A 17,676-nucleotide genomic window follows, 5' to 3' on the forward strand; every position below is an offset into this window, starting at 1 on the left:
TCTTTGTCATTCTTCCACGTGCTAGGATCACTACAAGTTCAAGGCCTCTGATTTACACAATTCTAGTCAGCTAGAACAATATAGCAACACGTTGTCCTGGGGTGGGGGGGGCATTCCCATAGTAGGTAACAAAAGCAGACGGCAATAAATTCTGCTCAGAGTGCTAAGAGTTTTAGACTAAGCACCTGGGAATGCTATCATGTCTAAATATTAATTTAGAAATTATACTGGGGTTTTTTGCCACATTTTTTATTGATTTCTAACCTTAATTGTAGTATGTAATAGTGTGGCATTTAGAACTTGATTTTGTTGCATTACTATTTTCTCTGTATAAGTTTCTACCCACTGCCCCTACATCATTGGGCTTGCACAAAGGGACAGTTTGCACAGTTTGCACAGTGGCAAAAACTTAATGAGCTGCATTGCCAGCCTTAGAAGATGGTCTTCTATAATGTGATATATTGTTTACAATAAAATGCATTTATTCGCTGGAATTCTCTCTGTGCATTAAATCACAGTTATTCATTGTACTGTTCTCTGTCTCCATGAGCTGTCTCATGTTTTTTGATTGAAGTGTTAGTTCTACCATCTCCTTTCATGTCTTTCCTCTCTTCCTTCCTTAGTTCTAGTAAGTTTGGTGTCGTAGTCTGAGTTTCTATTCCTGCATAAAACATGACCAAGAAACAAGTTGGGGAAGAAAGGGTTTATTCAGCTTACACTTTCACGTTGCTGTTCATTACCAAAAGTCAAGACTGGAACTCACACAGAGTAGGAACCTGGAGGCAGGAGTGGATGCAGAAGCCATGGAGGAATGCTGCTTGCTGGCTGTTTCTTCTGGCTTGCTCAACTTGCTTTCTTACAGAACCCAAGGCTATCAGTCCAGAGATGGCCCCACCCACAATGGGCCCTCTCATCCTTGAAGAAATGCCTTAAAGCTGGATCTCATGGAGGCATTTCCTCAAGGGAGGCTCTTTTCTCTGTGGTAACTTCAACTTTTGTCAAATTGGCACAAAACCAGCCAATACATGTGACATCAGTGATCTGTATCCAGGACCCTCCCCTCCAACCCCATCTATTAGACTCTGAGGATCTTTTTTATTTATGTATGTATATGAGTACAATGTCACTGTCTTTCAGACACACCAGAAAAGGGTATTAGATCCCATTACAGATGGTGTAGTTGCTGGGAATTGAACTCAGGACCTCTGGAAGAACAGCCAGTGTTCTTAACCACTGAGCCATCTCTCCAGCCCAGACTTTGAGAGTCTTATTTATTTTATTAGTATGAGCATTTTGCTCTCATGTATGTGAAATCATATATATGCCGAATATCCAAGGAGGCCAGAGAGGGCATGGGATTCCACCCCTGGAATTACCAAGAGTGGTGAGCTGTCATATACCACCATTTCTAGATTAATATGTAGTCTTGATGGCAGATATTTAGATTAAAACTCTTATCTCTCTAAACAGAACTTACCCCTTCAGCTCTTATCTATTATGGGACTTTCTTTCTTTTCCTCTTGTTTTTTGTTTGTTTGTTTTGAGACCAGGTCTTGCTGTGTTGCTTAGCTGATGTGGAGTTACCATATAGAGCTAGAAGAACTGAGCCCAGGTCCTTGGCAGGGAATCAGTTCCTCTGAAGTGCTAAGTCATTTCTCCAGCCCCCTATTTGTTGTCTTGCTTCTGCCTCTTGACAGCTTAGATTCTGGGCACGTATCATGCCTAGCAGAAGTTGAGATTAGAATGACTATAAGCTATAGATGAACTCATTTTCTGTGACGGGAGGAAAAAAAATGATATAAAAACAAAGTAGTACTTTGTCCATTTTTTTTTTTTTTAAATAGAGGGTACATACATGTGTACATACCTAAGATTGAGCGTGTGGAAGTCAGATGATAACTTTTGGTACCTCAAAGCAGGGCTTCTTCTGCTGAGGTTAGCCAGCCCTAGAGTGTCCGCTTGCAGCTCCTCCTTCGTCTTACTTTAGAAACACTGACTTATACTGCTCTTTACCTCGTGCTGGGGATGCCTGAGCCTGCTGGGGCACAGCTTAGATCCCAGCACTCAGACGTAAAGGCCGTTGGATCTCCTGTGAGTTCAAGGTCAGTCTGCTCTACACAGCACATTTTAGGTTGTCCAGGTGTACAGTAATGAAACCCTGTCTTAGAAAAAGAAGCAGTAGAATAGAACCCATCTCTGAGAATGAAGTGTGGGTGTTAAGTCACACAGAATGCCTTTTTCCTGCCGGAGCCCTCTCCATGACACTGCTTTGTCTCATTTCTCTTCTTTTTATTTTTCTGTCTTAATATTTATTTTATTTAGATTTTTCAAGCACTACAGCTTTAGAACATGAGGTTGTTTTTTCAAACATTTTAGTTGTAATTATGAGTATCCCTGTGTGTCTATATATGGGTATGTGCACATGTATCAGATGCTTGCTGAGGCCAGAAGAGGGCATCAGATCCTGTGCAGCTGGAGTTACAGCAGCAGACTGAACTCATGTCCCTTGTAAGAGTAGTGCATGCTCTTAACCACTGAGCCATCTCTTCAGGGCCCACATGAAATTTCATGTTGTATTTGAAAATAGAATTGGACCAGTGGGTCTGGAGCCAAAAACCATTTGGAGAAGATTTTATTTTCCTATATGTTTTATTTAGAAAATAGTTACAGTATGAAGCAAAAATATTACTGATCTAACAACAAGCTTCCCAAGGCTGTGAGGATAGGCCTTAAGTTTCTGATGGGCATTTTCTAGTATAGCTACAATTCATGATGCCTGGGCTTTGCTACTTGCATCACATCTTCCCCAGAACATTTGGAAGAATCTCTAGACTTTTTTTTTAACTTAAAATTTATTTTATGTGTTATGGATGTTTTGCCTGTATGTATGTCAGTGTACCATGTGCATGTCTGGCTCCTGTACAGGCCAGAAAAGAACATTAGGTCCCCTGGGCCGGAGCTGTTAGCAGTTATCCATGTGGGTCCTCTTGAAGGACCCAGTGCTGGAAGAGCAGCAGCCAGTGCTCTTAACCACTGAGCCCCTAGATGCAAGTTCAGAGATCCTTTTCCTCTTGTGGGTGGAGTCAGGGTATTGCCAGTATGGCAAAGGAAATGTTATAGAAAATGTCAGCAGCACTGCTGTGGGGGATGGGAGGGGAACTTTGCCCCTACACAAGCCCTACAAGGAGATAGAACTTACTGTCAGGAAGGATGATCAATCAGTCAGTACCTGCTGTCTGCGTGGGCTGGCCATTAGCTAGTGAGAGAGACAGGGTGTTCTACTGGGTGGAACTTGAGGTCATTTTCATGCAAATGGAAGAATGAACGTGGCTTCTTTCTTGTAGGCAATTGTTTACTACAGAGGGCAGCCGGGGCTGGAAATGAAGCGGCTGCTCTCTTCCTGGCAACCAGTGGTGCCCACGCCAACCACAGGAACAAATGGGTAAGTTGGAAGGAGGCAGTTGGAGGAATGGCTGTGGTTTGTGGAAGAAATGGCTATCTCGGTTATGCAGGAAAAATGGATTTTTTTCTTCACTTTTGTAAATATTCATATAACCAAAGTAAAGGGGACTCATATATTCTCAAAATTGGTTGATTGATTCAGTCAGCAACTATTGTCTGTATTTTTGTTGTATAGCTATGTCCCGAACTAGATCCTGAAGATTCTGTGTCTTAGTCAGGGTTTCTATTCCTGCACAAACATCATGACCAAAAAGCAAGTTGGGGAGGAGAGGGTTTATACAGCTTACACTTCCACATCACTGTCCATCACCAAAGGAAGTCAGGACTGGACTCAAGCAGGTCAGGAAGCAGGAGCTGAGGCAGAGGCCATGGAGGGATGTTACTTACTGGCTTGCTCAGCTTGCTTTCTTACAGAACCCAAGTCTACCAGCCCAGGGATGGCACCACCCTTACAGCTGGATCTCATAGAGGCATTTTCTCAACTGAGGCTCCTTTCTCTGTGATAACTCCAGTTTGTGTCAAGTTGACACAAAACCAGCCAGTACACTCTGTAATGTTAATAGAAATTAGCAAACAAGAATGTAAACAAGTGTTATAATAGCTTCTTGATTCTTTTAGGCTTGAGATAGTTTGAGCTCAGCCTTGTCTTCACCTACACTGCAGAGCCCGTCCTCAAACTTGTCATCTTCTGTCTCAGATTCCCCAGTGCTAGGATCACAGGCGTGCTATCTGGTCTCATTCCCGATTCTTCTGGTCTCCTCTGGGCCTGCTTCTTCCATCTGTCCCTAAGCAACAATTCCATGCAGATTGTGGTCTCCCCTCACCTGCAGTTTTACTTTTAGGTTTCAAGTACCTATAGTCATGGTCTAAATATAGTAAATAGAAAATTGTGAAAATAATCCATAAATTTTAGGTTGTCTGCTGGGGTACCATCACAAAATATCACATGACCTTAGTGTGTGAATCACCCTTTGTCCAGTGTATTCATGGTGCTTATGCTTCCTGCCTGCCCGTCTTTTAGCAGCTCTCTTATGAGATGGTCTGACTCAGTGTCAAAGCTTATCTTCATTGTCACAGTGCCTGTATCCTTTCAATTACCTTCACTTCTTATAAGTAGCATGTCCTTACAAGAGAATAATACGGAACAGAAAGTGTTTTGAGAGTCACATTCACATGACTTTATAAGACTGTATTATTGTAATTGTTTTGTTGTTGTTAGTTTCCTTTCTGTGCCTAAATGATAAGCTAAATGTTCCCATAAGTACTTTGTTAGGAAAATATAGACTTAGGGTTCAGTATTCCCTGATTTCAGGCATCTCTACGAGCGACCAAGTTCTATTTTTTGCAGTAAAGACAGGCATTGATAAGATCAGCAGTAGGTCTTGGGGTCATACAGTCCTGAGTTCACCTGCTTTTTCACTTCCTGCTTGTAGTCTTAGACAATATACTTGTCTTTCTGAGCTTCCGTTTCAACAGCTGTAAAGTGGAGTTAGACTTGATGTCATAGGGAATGGGTGAGATGAAAATAGGGCTGGTGAGGTTACACTCACTGGTCAATAGCATCACCTGCTCTTCCAGAGGACTTGAGTTGGATTTCCAGCACCCATATGGGATAGGCTCACAACTACCTGTGACTCTAGCTCTGGAGGCATTTAACACCTGGCTTCTGTGGCACCCATATTCAGTTGCATACACCCACACACAGGTATGCCCAATTAAATACAAAATCTTAAACAAGTTATTTAAATGTGTATTGAAGACTATCTGGAACACTAGATATTGAAAGCTAGGTTTTTGTGGAGTTCTCCCTAGTGGTGACACTTGCTTTCTTTGGCTTTCTTATTTTCCAAAAGAGAAGTTGTGCTTATTTTTCAGGTCATTTTTATTAGTTGTGCTTGTTGCTTTAAGAACTTCAACTCTGCCTGGCAATGTTGGCTCACACCTTTAATCCCAGCACTTGGGAGGCAGAGGTAGGCGATCTCTGTGAATTGGAAGACAGCCTGCTCCACAAAGTTCCAGGACAGCCAAGGCTACACAGAAACCCTGTCTCAAAAAACAAACAAAACCAAAAAGGAAGGAAGGAGTTAGTTTTGTTTACCTCAGGCCATTAGTGCTGTTGTTGTTTTCTAGTGTTTACTGTCATGATGACTGGTAGTTTTTGACTACTGTTGTTTTATAGAGAAATATATTCTTTGCATAAGTAGGGGAAAATGTGAGAACAAAGTAAAGGGATAACCAAGGTGGTCATGGGAGAGAAAAGACAGAAAGATGCTTGGAAAGACACCTGAGAAATTAAAGGTTCATGATACTGAGGGAGTGGAGTCAGGATAATGAGGTCAGTTGGTGACAAGAGGAACTCATGCTGTGATTGGCACTGGGGCCTGAGGTTTGCTTACTTCCACTGTCTGTAACTGACAGGGATGCCTAATTTCCTTCTAAGGTGATTTGGGTTTTTGTTTCATTCAGGGAGAAACTCCTTTGCATACAGCTTGTAAGCAAGGCCTGGCCAACCTCACAGCAGAGCTCCTGCAGCAAGGTGCCAATCCAAACTTGCAGACAGAGGAGGCTCTGCCTGTGCCTAAAGAGTCTCCGGTCCTCATGGGCTCTGCAGATGGCATCTACCTACAAACACCATTGCACATGGCAATTGCCTATAACCATCCAGATGTGGTTTCTGTCATCTTAGAGCAGAAAGGTAGGTGGTTGGGTCTGATGCCCACTATTCTGAGCTGTGGAAATGGGTGTTTGGGCAGTTGACTTCAGAGGCTTTTGCTTCTGTTTGTGAGTCATGCACCACTAGTTTCGTAGTAGTCACTTATATTGTAGTCCCAAGAGTACAATCTGTTTTCATGTGTAGAATGATTAAGTTTTTAAAAAATTAACTTATCTTAAATATTTTACCTCAAAGTAACAGATCTGTGGATTTCCACTCTCCACAGAAATATCTGTTTGCTCCCTTTGAAAAGCAGTTATATTCTGGCCAGTCAGTCAGCTTATAAGTGAGTCTTAGCTTCTAGAATGCAGTAAATGTGACCCAAGGAGTCAGGTGTGGTGGCTCATGGCTATAATAATAACCCCAGTATTCAGGGGTCAAAGACAGGAAGATCTCCAGAAATTTGAGGCCAGCCAAGGCTACCAGAGAGACCGTTTTCCTCCTTAGTTCTACCACATTAAGAAAAAAATAAAAGTGACTCTGTCAGCCACAGGATGGTAAATTCAAGTATCTTTTTCTTTCAAAAATATTCAGCCAATGCTCTTCACGCCGCCAACAACCTACAAATTATTCCGGACTTCAGCCTCAAGGATTCCAGAGACCAAACTGTGCTCGGCCTGGCATTATGGACTGGTAAGCTATGCCAAATGCTGCTGACTCTCAGGAGATAAGTAGGCAGATAGACTAGAGGGAGTAGGAGAAAGTGTTGGAGCTAATCATTTTGTTGTAAAGTAACTTTCTGCCTTTTACGTTCACTGAAAAATTGCTGTCTTTGAGGGCTTAGAAAGTCTGTTTGTTGTCAGAGAAATAGGAAAAGATGGTAATGCATGAATTGGAGCTTGTTTATTTCCCAGGCATGCACACAATTGCTGCCCAGCTGCTGGGCTCTGGAGCTTCTATCAATGACACCATGTCAGATGGACAGACATTGCTGCACATGGCCATACAGCGGCAGGACAGCAAGAGCGCTCTCTTCCTCCTGGAGCACCAAGCTGATATAAACGTCAGGTGCGACAAAGTGGCATGTTCTCTTGTAACTCCAGGTCATATTTAATTGAGGTGCTTCAGAACGAGATTTTAGAGGGAAAATCAGTTGTTTTTAATTCTTGGTTACATTAAAAAAGGAGAAATAGTGGCAGGATGTACAAATGAAGTCCAGACTGGATGGCACACACCTATTATTTTAGCTTTTTAGGAGACTAAGGCAGGAGGATAGTTCAAGGTAGAAAGACTGTTTCAAAATGAAAAATTTAATAGCTGGGAACTTAGCATGGTAGTCTACACCTTCAATCCCAGCACTCTAGAGGAAAAGACAAACAAGCCTCTGGGAGTGCAAGGCCAGCCTGGTTTGTATAGTGAAACCCTTCCCTAAAAACAAAAACTAAAAAGGGTAGGAATAGGGCTGGATGGTTCAATGGTTAAGAGCACTGCCTGCTCTTCCAGAGGTCCTGAGTTCAGTTCTCACAACCACCTGTAATGGGATCGATGCCCTCTTTTGGTGTGTCTGAAGACAGCCACAGTGTCTTTATATACATATACATAAAATAAATAAATGTATAAGTAAATACATCTTTTTAAAATGGGTAGGGATGCAGCACTTAAATAGAGAGCTCTGACCCCTGGATCCAGTCCCAGTATCTCAAAGCTGGTAGCATCAGAAACAGGATGACGGTGTAACTCAAATCACTTGTCAGGTACCTTTAATGCTCCCGGTTCAGTCCCTAATTCATGCCCTCTAACAAAAAAGTACAGACAGGGTTATAAGTGTGATCTGTGGACATGTTCAGCTATAGCCAAACTATACTCTGTCCTTCCTGATGACTGTCAGGGTCAGTGCACAACATCACACAAATCTTGTTATAAAGGATAGTCCAAAAATCAATCTTTAATAAAATTTCAGTTGCAACAAGGAATGCCCCAATAACTAAACAATTAAATACAAGCAGGCTTAAAGGAGAAAAGTTTTAAATGTATATATTTATATTGCACATGTGCTGTGTATCCACATGTTTCTCAGTGTGTTGTAGAGGTCAGAGGGCTTATGGGAGTTCATTATCTCTCCACTTGTGTTCTAAGAACCAAACTCAGTTGTCAGGCTTGGTTAACAGACCTGCCAGCCTCAGGATCCTCTCTGAATTTCCAGTCTTAAATGATGCTGAATTACAGAGTTTGGGAATGAAGTGTGAGAGTTTTGTTGGTTTGTGTGTTTTTTTGTTTTGTTTTGGTTGGTTGGTTGGTTGATTGGTTTTGTTTTTGAGACATTCTCGTGTATACCAGGTTACCAACTTTCTGTAGCTAGGATAACTTTAAATTTCTTATCCTCCTTCCCACTTCTCTCAAGTGCTAGGATTGCAGGCATGTGTGCTGGGCTTCAAGCCAGGGCTTTGTGTATGCTAGACAAACACCCCTACAACCAAGCTATATTTCTAGTCCTGTTCGTTTGCTTTCTATAGTACAATAGAAAGAAATAGTTTTAGTTTCTTAAAACAGCTCAGTAATGACAAATATAGCCAACAGGTTTGATTTTCTTAAGAACATTCTAGAGACTAACTGAAGTGGGTATAATGGACCCAGTGGCTTGCAGGCTTTGGAAAACCTATAGGGTGCTGTTTTCTTTGGCTGCCATTACAAGCACTGGTTTTGACTGTGGTGATTATGTCTTAATAGGACTCAGGATGGGGAGACTGCCCTTCAGCTGGCCATCAAAAATCAGCTTCCACTAGTGGTTGATGCCATATGTACTCGAGGAGCTGATATGTCTGTGCCAGATGAAAAAGGGAACCCACCACTGTGGCTTGCCTTGGCAAGTGATCTGGAGGACATTGCTTCTACTCTGGTGAGTCAGGATAAACAGAGCCTCTGCTTACAGATGAGGGGATGTTGTGTCAAATATGGATTGGTTGCCTGTGTAGTGTCACAGAAGCAAAAGGTCAGCCAAGTAACAAATTAAGTCAAGGACAAGCAGTGGAAAAATCATGTTATGACGTCCAAGATAATGGAGCTTGAGAGATGGGTTAAGGCACTTGTTGCAAAGGACCTAGAGTTGTCTTCCAGCACCCACATGGTGGTTTGCAATCATAACTCCAGCTTAGGGAATCTGATGCTCTCTTCAGACTTCCAGAGGCTCCAGGCAAATATATGGGTGTGCTGACATACATGCAGGAAAAACACTTACATGCATAAAAATAAAATAAGTCTACAGAAGTTGAAGGTTTAGTGGGGCATGGGTTGTATTCACCTTTAATCCCAGTACTTTGCAGATATCTGTGGTATCTCTGTGAGTTCAAGGTCAGCCTAGTCTACAAAACAAGTTCAAGACTAGCCAGAGCTATATACAGTGAGACTGTCTAGGGTGAGAGGGAAGGCAGTGTGAGATTCACCTTGGTGTGGCCAGCACTTTGTGTGAGCTGTCTTTAAGAGACTACAGAGAAGGGGCTAGAGAGATGGCTCAGCGGTTAAGAGCATTGACTGCTCTTCCAGAGGTCCTGAGTTCAAATTCCAGAAACCACATATAGATGGTTCACAACCATCTATAGTGGGACCTGATGCCCTCTTCTGGTTTGTCTGACAGCTACAGTATGCTCATATAAATAAAATAAATAAATCTTTTTAAAAAAGAGAGAGAGACTGCAGAGAGGAGGGCTAGAGGGAAGGGATTCCCTCAGGTATCTCCTGGTGGAAGTTTGATTTGAGGCTGTTACTATCCCCATATTAATAAATCCCCAAATTTTGACTTTGTCTGTGTTGTTAACAAGACAGATCTAAAAGGAGAGGTAAACCTGGGGTTTCTCATTTATCACTCATTCTGAGAGCCTGCAGGATGACATTGAGGCATTTAGCTTGACTTGTTAATCAACTGTTTTGAGAGATTGCCTATCAATTACAGGTGTGTTTGCTGAGGGACTTTGGAGTACACACACACACAGGCGCTGGCCTGCGTAGAACTCAGCTGTAGAGGCACTAATGTATATTTCTGAAACCCATGCCTCTAGGACCTAGTATAAGAATTTTTGAAGAGCAGATTATACTTATTTTAAATTTTTATGTGTGTGGTATTTTGCCTGTACATACATCTATGCACCATGTGCATTCTTGGTGCTCATGGAGGCCAAAAAGGAGCATCAGATCCCCTGGAGCTGGAATTAACAAATTGTTGTGAACTACAGTGTGGGGATGGAGAATCAAAGCTGGGTCCTCTAGAAGAGCAGCTAGTGCTCCTAATCAATAAGTCATCTCTCCAGCTCTCAAAGAGCAGATTTTAATCAATGTTTATTATACTAATAGTGGTTATAATAATATCAGTTACTTGTTGACCATGCCTTACCTGAAAAGTAATTGCTTAAAGTTGAAAATAAACATTTTTCCTTTTGCTGGACAATGTTTGTGAAAAAACTGTTTCTCTGCAGGTCAGACATGGCTGTGATGCTACCTGCTGGGGCCCAGGACCCAGCGGGTGTCTTCAGACACTTCTGCACAGAGCCATTGATGAGAACAATGAGTCTACTGCCTGTTTTCTTATTCGCAGGTTTGAGAGCCAAAGCCTTTCCTTTTACCCAGCTTACTGCAAACTGCCTCTTTTTATGTTAAGTTACCTCAATCCTGACACCCCTGTAATGTGTCAATCTTAATAATTAAGATTATTATAAGGTCATTGTTCTGACATGTCACGTCATCTGAGAACCAAGCTAGCTAAGGGAGCCAAACTTTCATATGCCCGGATCAAAACAATATTCTGCTTTGGAGACTGCATTGACCTTCAGAACTGTTCCCACTGTGACATCAGGAAATTAGAGTGAAGGAGACCATATGAGCTTATCTGAGCACCACCATGACACATGAATCATAAAAGGCTCATAACCCTCTTAGAGAGTGGGAGACGAGGAGGCAAGGTAACCTAGGAAACCTTATGAATGGTGGTTCTCAAAGTTTAAGGGCGTCTGCAACAGTTCTGATTTCCAGGTTGCCCTAAGACCAATACTAGAGAGGCTATGGCAGGAGCACCCTGTCCCTGGGGCTTGATGCTGAGGACCAGGCTAGCAGGGTGTGTCAATGATAGCTTTGTTGTTAGTAGGTGAAACTGCTGTTCTCTAGCACATTCTGCTGGCAAGGTGGAGGGTGACCTTCTGTTTCCCTACTTCAGTGGCTGTGACGTGAATAGTCCTAGACAACCAGGTACTGATGGAGAAGGAGAAGAGGAAGCAAGGGATGGGCAGACTCCCCTGCATTTGGCAGCCTCATGGGGACTAGAAGAGACAGTACAGTGTCTTCTGGAGTTTGGTGCCAACGTCAATGCACAGGTATATAGTTTTACTTTTCTGGGGGATGAACTTAGAAGAATTGTCTCTTATGGCAAAGGACCTTATATATTCCCCAGTTCTAGACTTCTGTTTTACCACAAGCCATGTTTTAATATGACACATAGTAACTTTTCGTCATATAGCCTGTCTGGTAATTGATTTCAGGTTAATTCTCTGCCTTGTTCTTCAGCATAAAGTAGGTTGTTTTATCTGTTGTACCTTGTTTCTTAGTCCCCTTATAAATTTCCACACAGAATTGGCTTAGTCTTAACACTGTGGACTAAACATTATATTTACGACAGTTCTTAATATTCTTCAGCATTCAGACCTGTGGAGTGAGTAAATAAATAAATGTGTGTGTGTGTGTGTGTATATGTGTGCTCTCATGCTTGTGTGTGTGTTGCGGGGGAGGGGTGTGTTTGTGCGAGCACACATGTTCTTGGGCACTGTCTACCTAATATATTTTAAAGATTTATCTACTTTTTATTTTATGTTTATGAGTTTTTGCCAGCATGTACATAAGTGTACTAGATGTGTGCCTGGTATAAGAAGAGACCAGAAGGGCTGGAGAGATGGCTCAGTGATTAAGAGCATTGTCTGTTCTCCCAAAGGTCCTGAGTTCAATTCCCAACAACCACATGGTGTCTCACAACCATGTGTGATGAGATCTGATGCCCTCTCCTGCTATGCAGGCATATATTCAGATAGAATACTTATATAAATAAATCTTTAAAAAAAGAAAAAAAAGAGAACAGAAAAGCCACTGGAGTCTTGAAAGTAGGTTTGCAGTTGTCAGGCTTCACATGAGAGCTGGAGATTGAACTGGGTCTTCTGAAAGAGCAGCCAATGTAAACCCCAGAATCCACCTGTCTTCCCTTCCCCAACTCTAGAATTAGAAACCCATGCTTTTTACATGGGTCCTGAGTTGTGTAAATGAGAGCTGAGGATGACTGTATAGCTCTTCTGAAACAATGTGTCTGTTGCCATGGCACTGTGGTCATGAAACAGTGTGGTGGGAAGAAGCTGCCAGTCATTGTTATGTTTTCCTCTTATTTTTTTAAACTTTATTTATGTATATGAGTACAGTGTTGCTGTCTTCAGACACCACAAGAGGACATCAGATCCCATTACAGATGGTTGTGAGCTGGGAATTGAACTCAGGACCTTTAGAAGAGCAGTCAGTGCCCTTAACCACTGAGCCATCTCTTCAGCCATGTTTTCTTTTTTAAAAACTGATTTCAAACACAGGGTCTCATAACTGAAGTATATTTTAAAAGTTTCTTCTCTTTAATATTGTCCCTGAGTTTTATCTTTCAACCAGATATGGAAAATTGTGCTTCATCTCCATAGGATGCAGAAGGAAGAACACCTGTCCATGTGGCCATCAGCAACCAGCATAGCGTCATCATTCAGCTGTTGATCTCTCACCCTAACATTGAGTTGAGCGTACGAGACAGACAAGGGCTGACGCCTTTTGCCTGCGCCATGACTTACAAGAACAATAAGGCAGCTGAAGCCATTCTAAAACGAGAGTCTGGGGCTGCTGAGCAGGTCAGTGTCTAGCCACTGTTCACCACAGCAGAACTTAGCACATTGCCACCAACTAAACAGTTCCTTCTACACAAAGATACTTGTTTTGAAATTAAACTCCTTTTTTCTGAACATTTAACGGTTACAGTATCCTGTGTGCTGGCTGGAGCGTGGTGACTGTGTTCCCTGTATTTCAGCCACTTGGTGATAGATGTGGCAGGAAGGGAGCTCAAACGAGGGCTTGGTGTTAGAATTCTGTGGGTATGTAGCTGGGCTCACTGCATTTGCTAGATGCTTTCATAATGAATGTCTTCGATATTAAACTGAATTCAAGGTGTTTGTAATATTGGGTGACTTTCTGTGTGTTTTTACTTAGCACTTTGTTTTTTTGTTTTGTTTTGGTTTGGTTTGGGTTTTTTTTTTTTTTTTGTTTTTGTTTTTGGTTTTTTGGGTTTTTTTTTGTTGTTGTTGTTTTTGGTTTTTGGCTTTTTTTTTTTTTTTTTTTTTGTTCTTTGCCATTTCTTTATCATCTGCTGAATCCTGGTTGCAACTTGTTTGTCTACAGCAGTGTGTGGGAAATGGGGATAGTGACTGATGTGTGGTGGAAGCTGGAATAGGTTTATCAGGTCAGTCCCTTAGAAACCTGATTCCAGCTCATTTAAAGGATGGTACCAAAATTCACAAGTAGCCATTTATGGATAAAATGAGATGTGGGGCCTGTTTAAAATGCAGTCCTGGCAAGAAGATGACTGGTGGCTAGCACAGGTTTGGTACCTTACCTTTCTTTAAGTGTTTTCTAAGTGTTAAAGCTGCCCTAACATTAGCTTTGCCCACACTCAGACTGAGTGTAAGGCAGTCAAGAATGGGGGCAGACCTTTCACATTTCTTCTTCATTTAGTATGAAACTGTTACTAGTGATCTGAGTCCACAGAGTTTACTTACCCCAGCACATTACATGTGGGGGGGGGGGGTGATGGCGGTGCTGAGTGTGGTGCAGCGTGTTGTCCGCTGTTGAGCACTGGTACTAGTGATGTAGTGTTCATTCCTGCAACTACAACCCATGCTGGGGTTTGACTTGAGGAATCTTCTGGCTACTTCATGCTTGTCTGCCATGTTTCTGGCTGCCTCCCATTGTGTGTTTGTTACTCTGAAGCTCAAGAACATTTATTTCTAAAGCCTGTTTGGCTGCTCAGGGATCAAGATGGGTATCTAGTTTGGTCAAAGCAGAGGCCTTGCAGCTTTCTTGTCACATTTGCTTCTGACCAGCCTGCCACTCAAGTGCCTTCCTCCATCTCTCACTCAGTCTCTCCTTGGCTTTTCATGTCCGGTTCCTACTGTAGGAGGGGCCAGGGCAGCAGCTCCTTTCTAACCACGTTCATGTGTGCATGTAGTTATGTTGGCGTTCCAGAACTGAGGTAGGATGCTATGTTCTTCCCAGCAGCTGTTTCAGCTTTTGACATGCAGTGGGATCCTGTTCTTTAAGGGGAACTGGCTAATAGTATGATTCTTTCTTGTTTGTTGCTGTAGGTAGATAATAAAGGTCGGAATTTTCTTCATGTGGCAGTTCAGAACTCTGACATTGAAAGTGTCTTGTTCCTGATCAGTGTCCAGGCCAACGTGAACTCCAGAGTCCAGGATGCTTCCAAGTTGACCCCTCTGCACCTTGCTGTTCAGGCAGGCTCAGAAATCATTGTCCGAAATCTGGTAAGCCAAAAGCAAGCATAGGAAGCCAGGCATATTTTAGGGTATGTACAGAAGTTGTCCTTCAAGTTGTGAACAAAAGACATGAATCTTGGAATCAAAGCACTTCACCCAGGAAGACAGGTGTGTCAAGACATTGCAAGTCCCAAGTGTCCTGGTAGACATCAAGCTGATAGTGAGATAGAGTCAGGCCTTGAGAGCCAATGAGGATTTAACAGGCACCAGAGCCGGGAGGTCAACTGTGTTGTCTGCCTGCTGCCAAGAACTCAGTTGAGACTTTTCTTCTTCCCTTCCCTCAATCCCTTCCCATCTTATTTTCCCCCCATCTAGTTGACTTGGAACTCTATGCAGATTAAGCTGGCCTCAGAATAACAGGCATCCACCTGCCTCTGCCTCCCCATTCCAAATTCCGCCATGTCTAGATTAGCTGAGACTTTTAAATGAGCCGTCTCTTGGTTCTCCAGAAAGAAAATGTTATGTTTACAATAAAGAGTAAGTTAGAAAGAATCCCCCTAGACTCTTAGTAATTCGTGTAACTATATTTGAGCTTAAGTCAAAGCCTAACTTTTCAGCACAATATAATGTTAGGGAGGGAACAAGCCCAGTTAAGAAAGGGTGTGGTGATTAGACAGGGTGTAATGTCAGTGTTTAAATAGGGGGAGTTTATTTGAAATTTGAGAATTATAAGCAGTATGGACATTCTTGTATAGTTCAGTGAATACCATTGTATTACTTTGCAATTATAATATACTAAAGTTTTAGGATTCCCATGTCCTAAGGAACAGCTATTAAACATAATGATGGATAATTTGCTTTTGGCACAGGTTTTGCTGTGTTTGCTCAGTAGGGAAATGTACAAGAGGTATCATGCCTCTCTTCCAGGAAGGTAGATTGTTAGTCTATGCTGATAAGAGACCTGTCTGTAGACTTAGCCCTACTAATGGGGCCTTAAATTATGGGGGAGGCTGACTGAGTAATCAACTGTAACAGCTTCTTGCAGGAGCCAAGGTGAATGAATTAACCAAGCACCGTCAGACTGCTCTCCATCTCGCTGCGCAGCAGGACCTGCCCACTATCTGCTCGGTCCTCCTGGAGAATGGAGTGGACTTTGCTGCTGTGGATGAGAATGGAAATAATGGTAATTCCTAGGCAGTTCCTTATGGACAGTCCTGCTCTACTCTGGAGAGTGCTACACCACCCTCAGGAAGGCTGGCTCAGATAGGAGCAGAGCTCTAGAGAGGCAAAATACATCTGTCTGCCACTGAGCAGATTCCTATTTTGATTGCAACCATGGTGGTCTAAAGTGGTTGGGTTTTTAATTACGTTTTTAAAAAGATTTTATTTTTAAATTGCTTTAAATTAGGTGAAAGGGAATGTCATGTGAGTCCTGGTATCCTCAGAGGCTGAGGCATTAGATTCCCCTGGAATTGGAGTGAGTTGCTTGACTTTGGTTCTAGGAATTAGACTACGGTCCTCTGCAAGAGCTCTGTGTGTGTGTGTGTGTGTGTGTGTGTGTGTGTGTGTGTGTCTGTCTGTCTGTCTGTCTGTCTGTCTGTCTGTCTGTCTGAGTTACTTTTTCAGTACTCTGACAATGCACCGTGACCATCATGGCAGGTCGCATGACAGCAGGTAGGTAAGCACAGTGCTGGAGCAGTAGCTGAAAGCTTGTGTTAGAGCCACAAGCATGAGGACAAGGGGTGAGGAGAGAGCAAGAGCAAGTGCTGATTGGTAATTGTTGCAGCTTTTGAAACCTCAAACTGCATGCTCAGTGATACATGTCCTCCAGCAATGCAACACCTCCTAATCCTTCCCAAAAAGTTACACCAACTGGAGATCAAACTTTCAAATATTTGATCCTATGGGGGTCATTTTCATTCAAACCACCACAGTGAGAGACAAAGCAAACACAGAGACAGAGGTAGCTTTCTGTGAAGCCATTAAATTTCATCTTTAAAACCACTAGCATAGAAAGCAAGACTTAATGAGATGGCATTGATGACTCATGGTAGGGAGGGGAGGCGCTATGAAAGGATAGCTCTCTACGTGGCTGGTCAGTTCTCTGACTGAGTACATTTAGATGGGGTGGAGAGGATATAGATTTTTCTGTCTGTGCTTTGGGACTTGCATAGTAAGAGGATTTTCTCCCCAGCTCTTCATCTTGCGGTCATGCATGGTCGACTCAACAATATCCGGGCTCTTCTGACAGAGTGTACAGTGGATGCTGAAGCCTTTAATCTGAGGTGAGTGTGTCTGGCTGGTCACAGGCTTAGAGCAGGGTCTCTCTGACTTAGCCCATTTCCTCCATGAGTCCCAGATGCACCTCAGCAGCCTTTGGTTCCATGGTAATTTTGATTTTATAATAAATATTATATGTCCTTTAGATTTAATTAAGATCACTGAGTTCAGAACCTTCTTTTGTGTGGCACTTATGACAGAAAAATGTCTAACCTTTGCAACTCATTTCATCAGAGGCCAGTCACCATTACACATTCTGGGACAGTATGGCAAAGAAAATGCAGCAGCCATCTTTGATCTCTTCTTGGAGTGTATGCCCGAGTATCCTCTGGACAAACCAGATGCAGAAGGCAACACAGGTATGTAAATAAGGTTTCTGACTCTCAGCATATGTTGAAGATCCCTACCATGGCATTTGGTTTCTGACATCTGAAGTGCTTCAGGTACTGCAGGACCACATCCCTGTGACCAAATAGACCTTCACCTTGGTTGTAACTTCCCTCTGCCCTGTCTGCCCTTTACTCGGTTAACCAGGACCCTTCCACATTCCCATTTCAGTAGAGATAAGATGTAATGAAGACTCGGAAGGCTCTAGGAAATGTTCTTCAGTACCTGTAACATGCTTGGAAGAAGTGGCAAGGTCTATCCAAGAGCCTTCTTGGGAAGAACAATATGCAGGCCACTCCAGGAGCTTACTTTAATGGGGTTTTGACATAATTTTATTATAAGGCTACCTAA

General features: G+C 42.6%; 1 protein-coding gene across 1 annotated transcript in view; it reads left to right on the top strand.

Moving 5' to 3' along the window:
* The window catches only part of ANKFY1 (ankyrin repeat and FYVE domain containing 1), a 76,171-nt gene that overhangs the window by 48,454 nt on the left and 10,041 nt on the right, over window positions 1–17,676 (top strand). The window contains exons 11-22 of the mRNA XM_080922734.1: window positions 3,345–3,442; window positions 5,929–6,157; window positions 6,710–6,808; window positions 7,030–7,183; window positions 8,843–9,011; window positions 10,582–10,700; window positions 11,316–11,472; window positions 12,823–13,023; window positions 14,530–14,706; window positions 15,694–15,841; window positions 16,853–16,943; window positions 17,173–17,297. Of these exons, the coding sequence (XP_080778860.1) occupies window positions 3,345–3,442; window positions 5,929–6,157; window positions 6,710–6,808; window positions 7,030–7,183; window positions 8,843–9,011; window positions 10,582–10,700; window positions 11,316–11,472; window positions 12,823–13,023; window positions 14,530–14,706; window positions 15,694–15,841; window positions 16,853–16,943; window positions 17,173–17,297 (1,767 nt within the window). The remainder of the gene's footprint in view (window positions 1–3,344; window positions 3,443–5,928; window positions 6,158–6,709; window positions 6,809–7,029; window positions 7,184–8,842; window positions 9,012–10,581; window positions 10,701–11,315; window positions 11,473–12,822; window positions 13,024–14,529; window positions 14,707–15,693; window positions 15,842–16,852; window positions 16,944–17,172; window positions 17,298–17,676) is intronic.

Source organism: Micromys minutus (assembly GCF_963924665.1).
Source record: "Micromys minutus genome assembly, chromosome: 10".
Classification (NCBI taxonomy): Eukaryota; Metazoa; Chordata; class Mammalia; order Rodentia; family Muridae; genus Micromys; species Micromys minutus.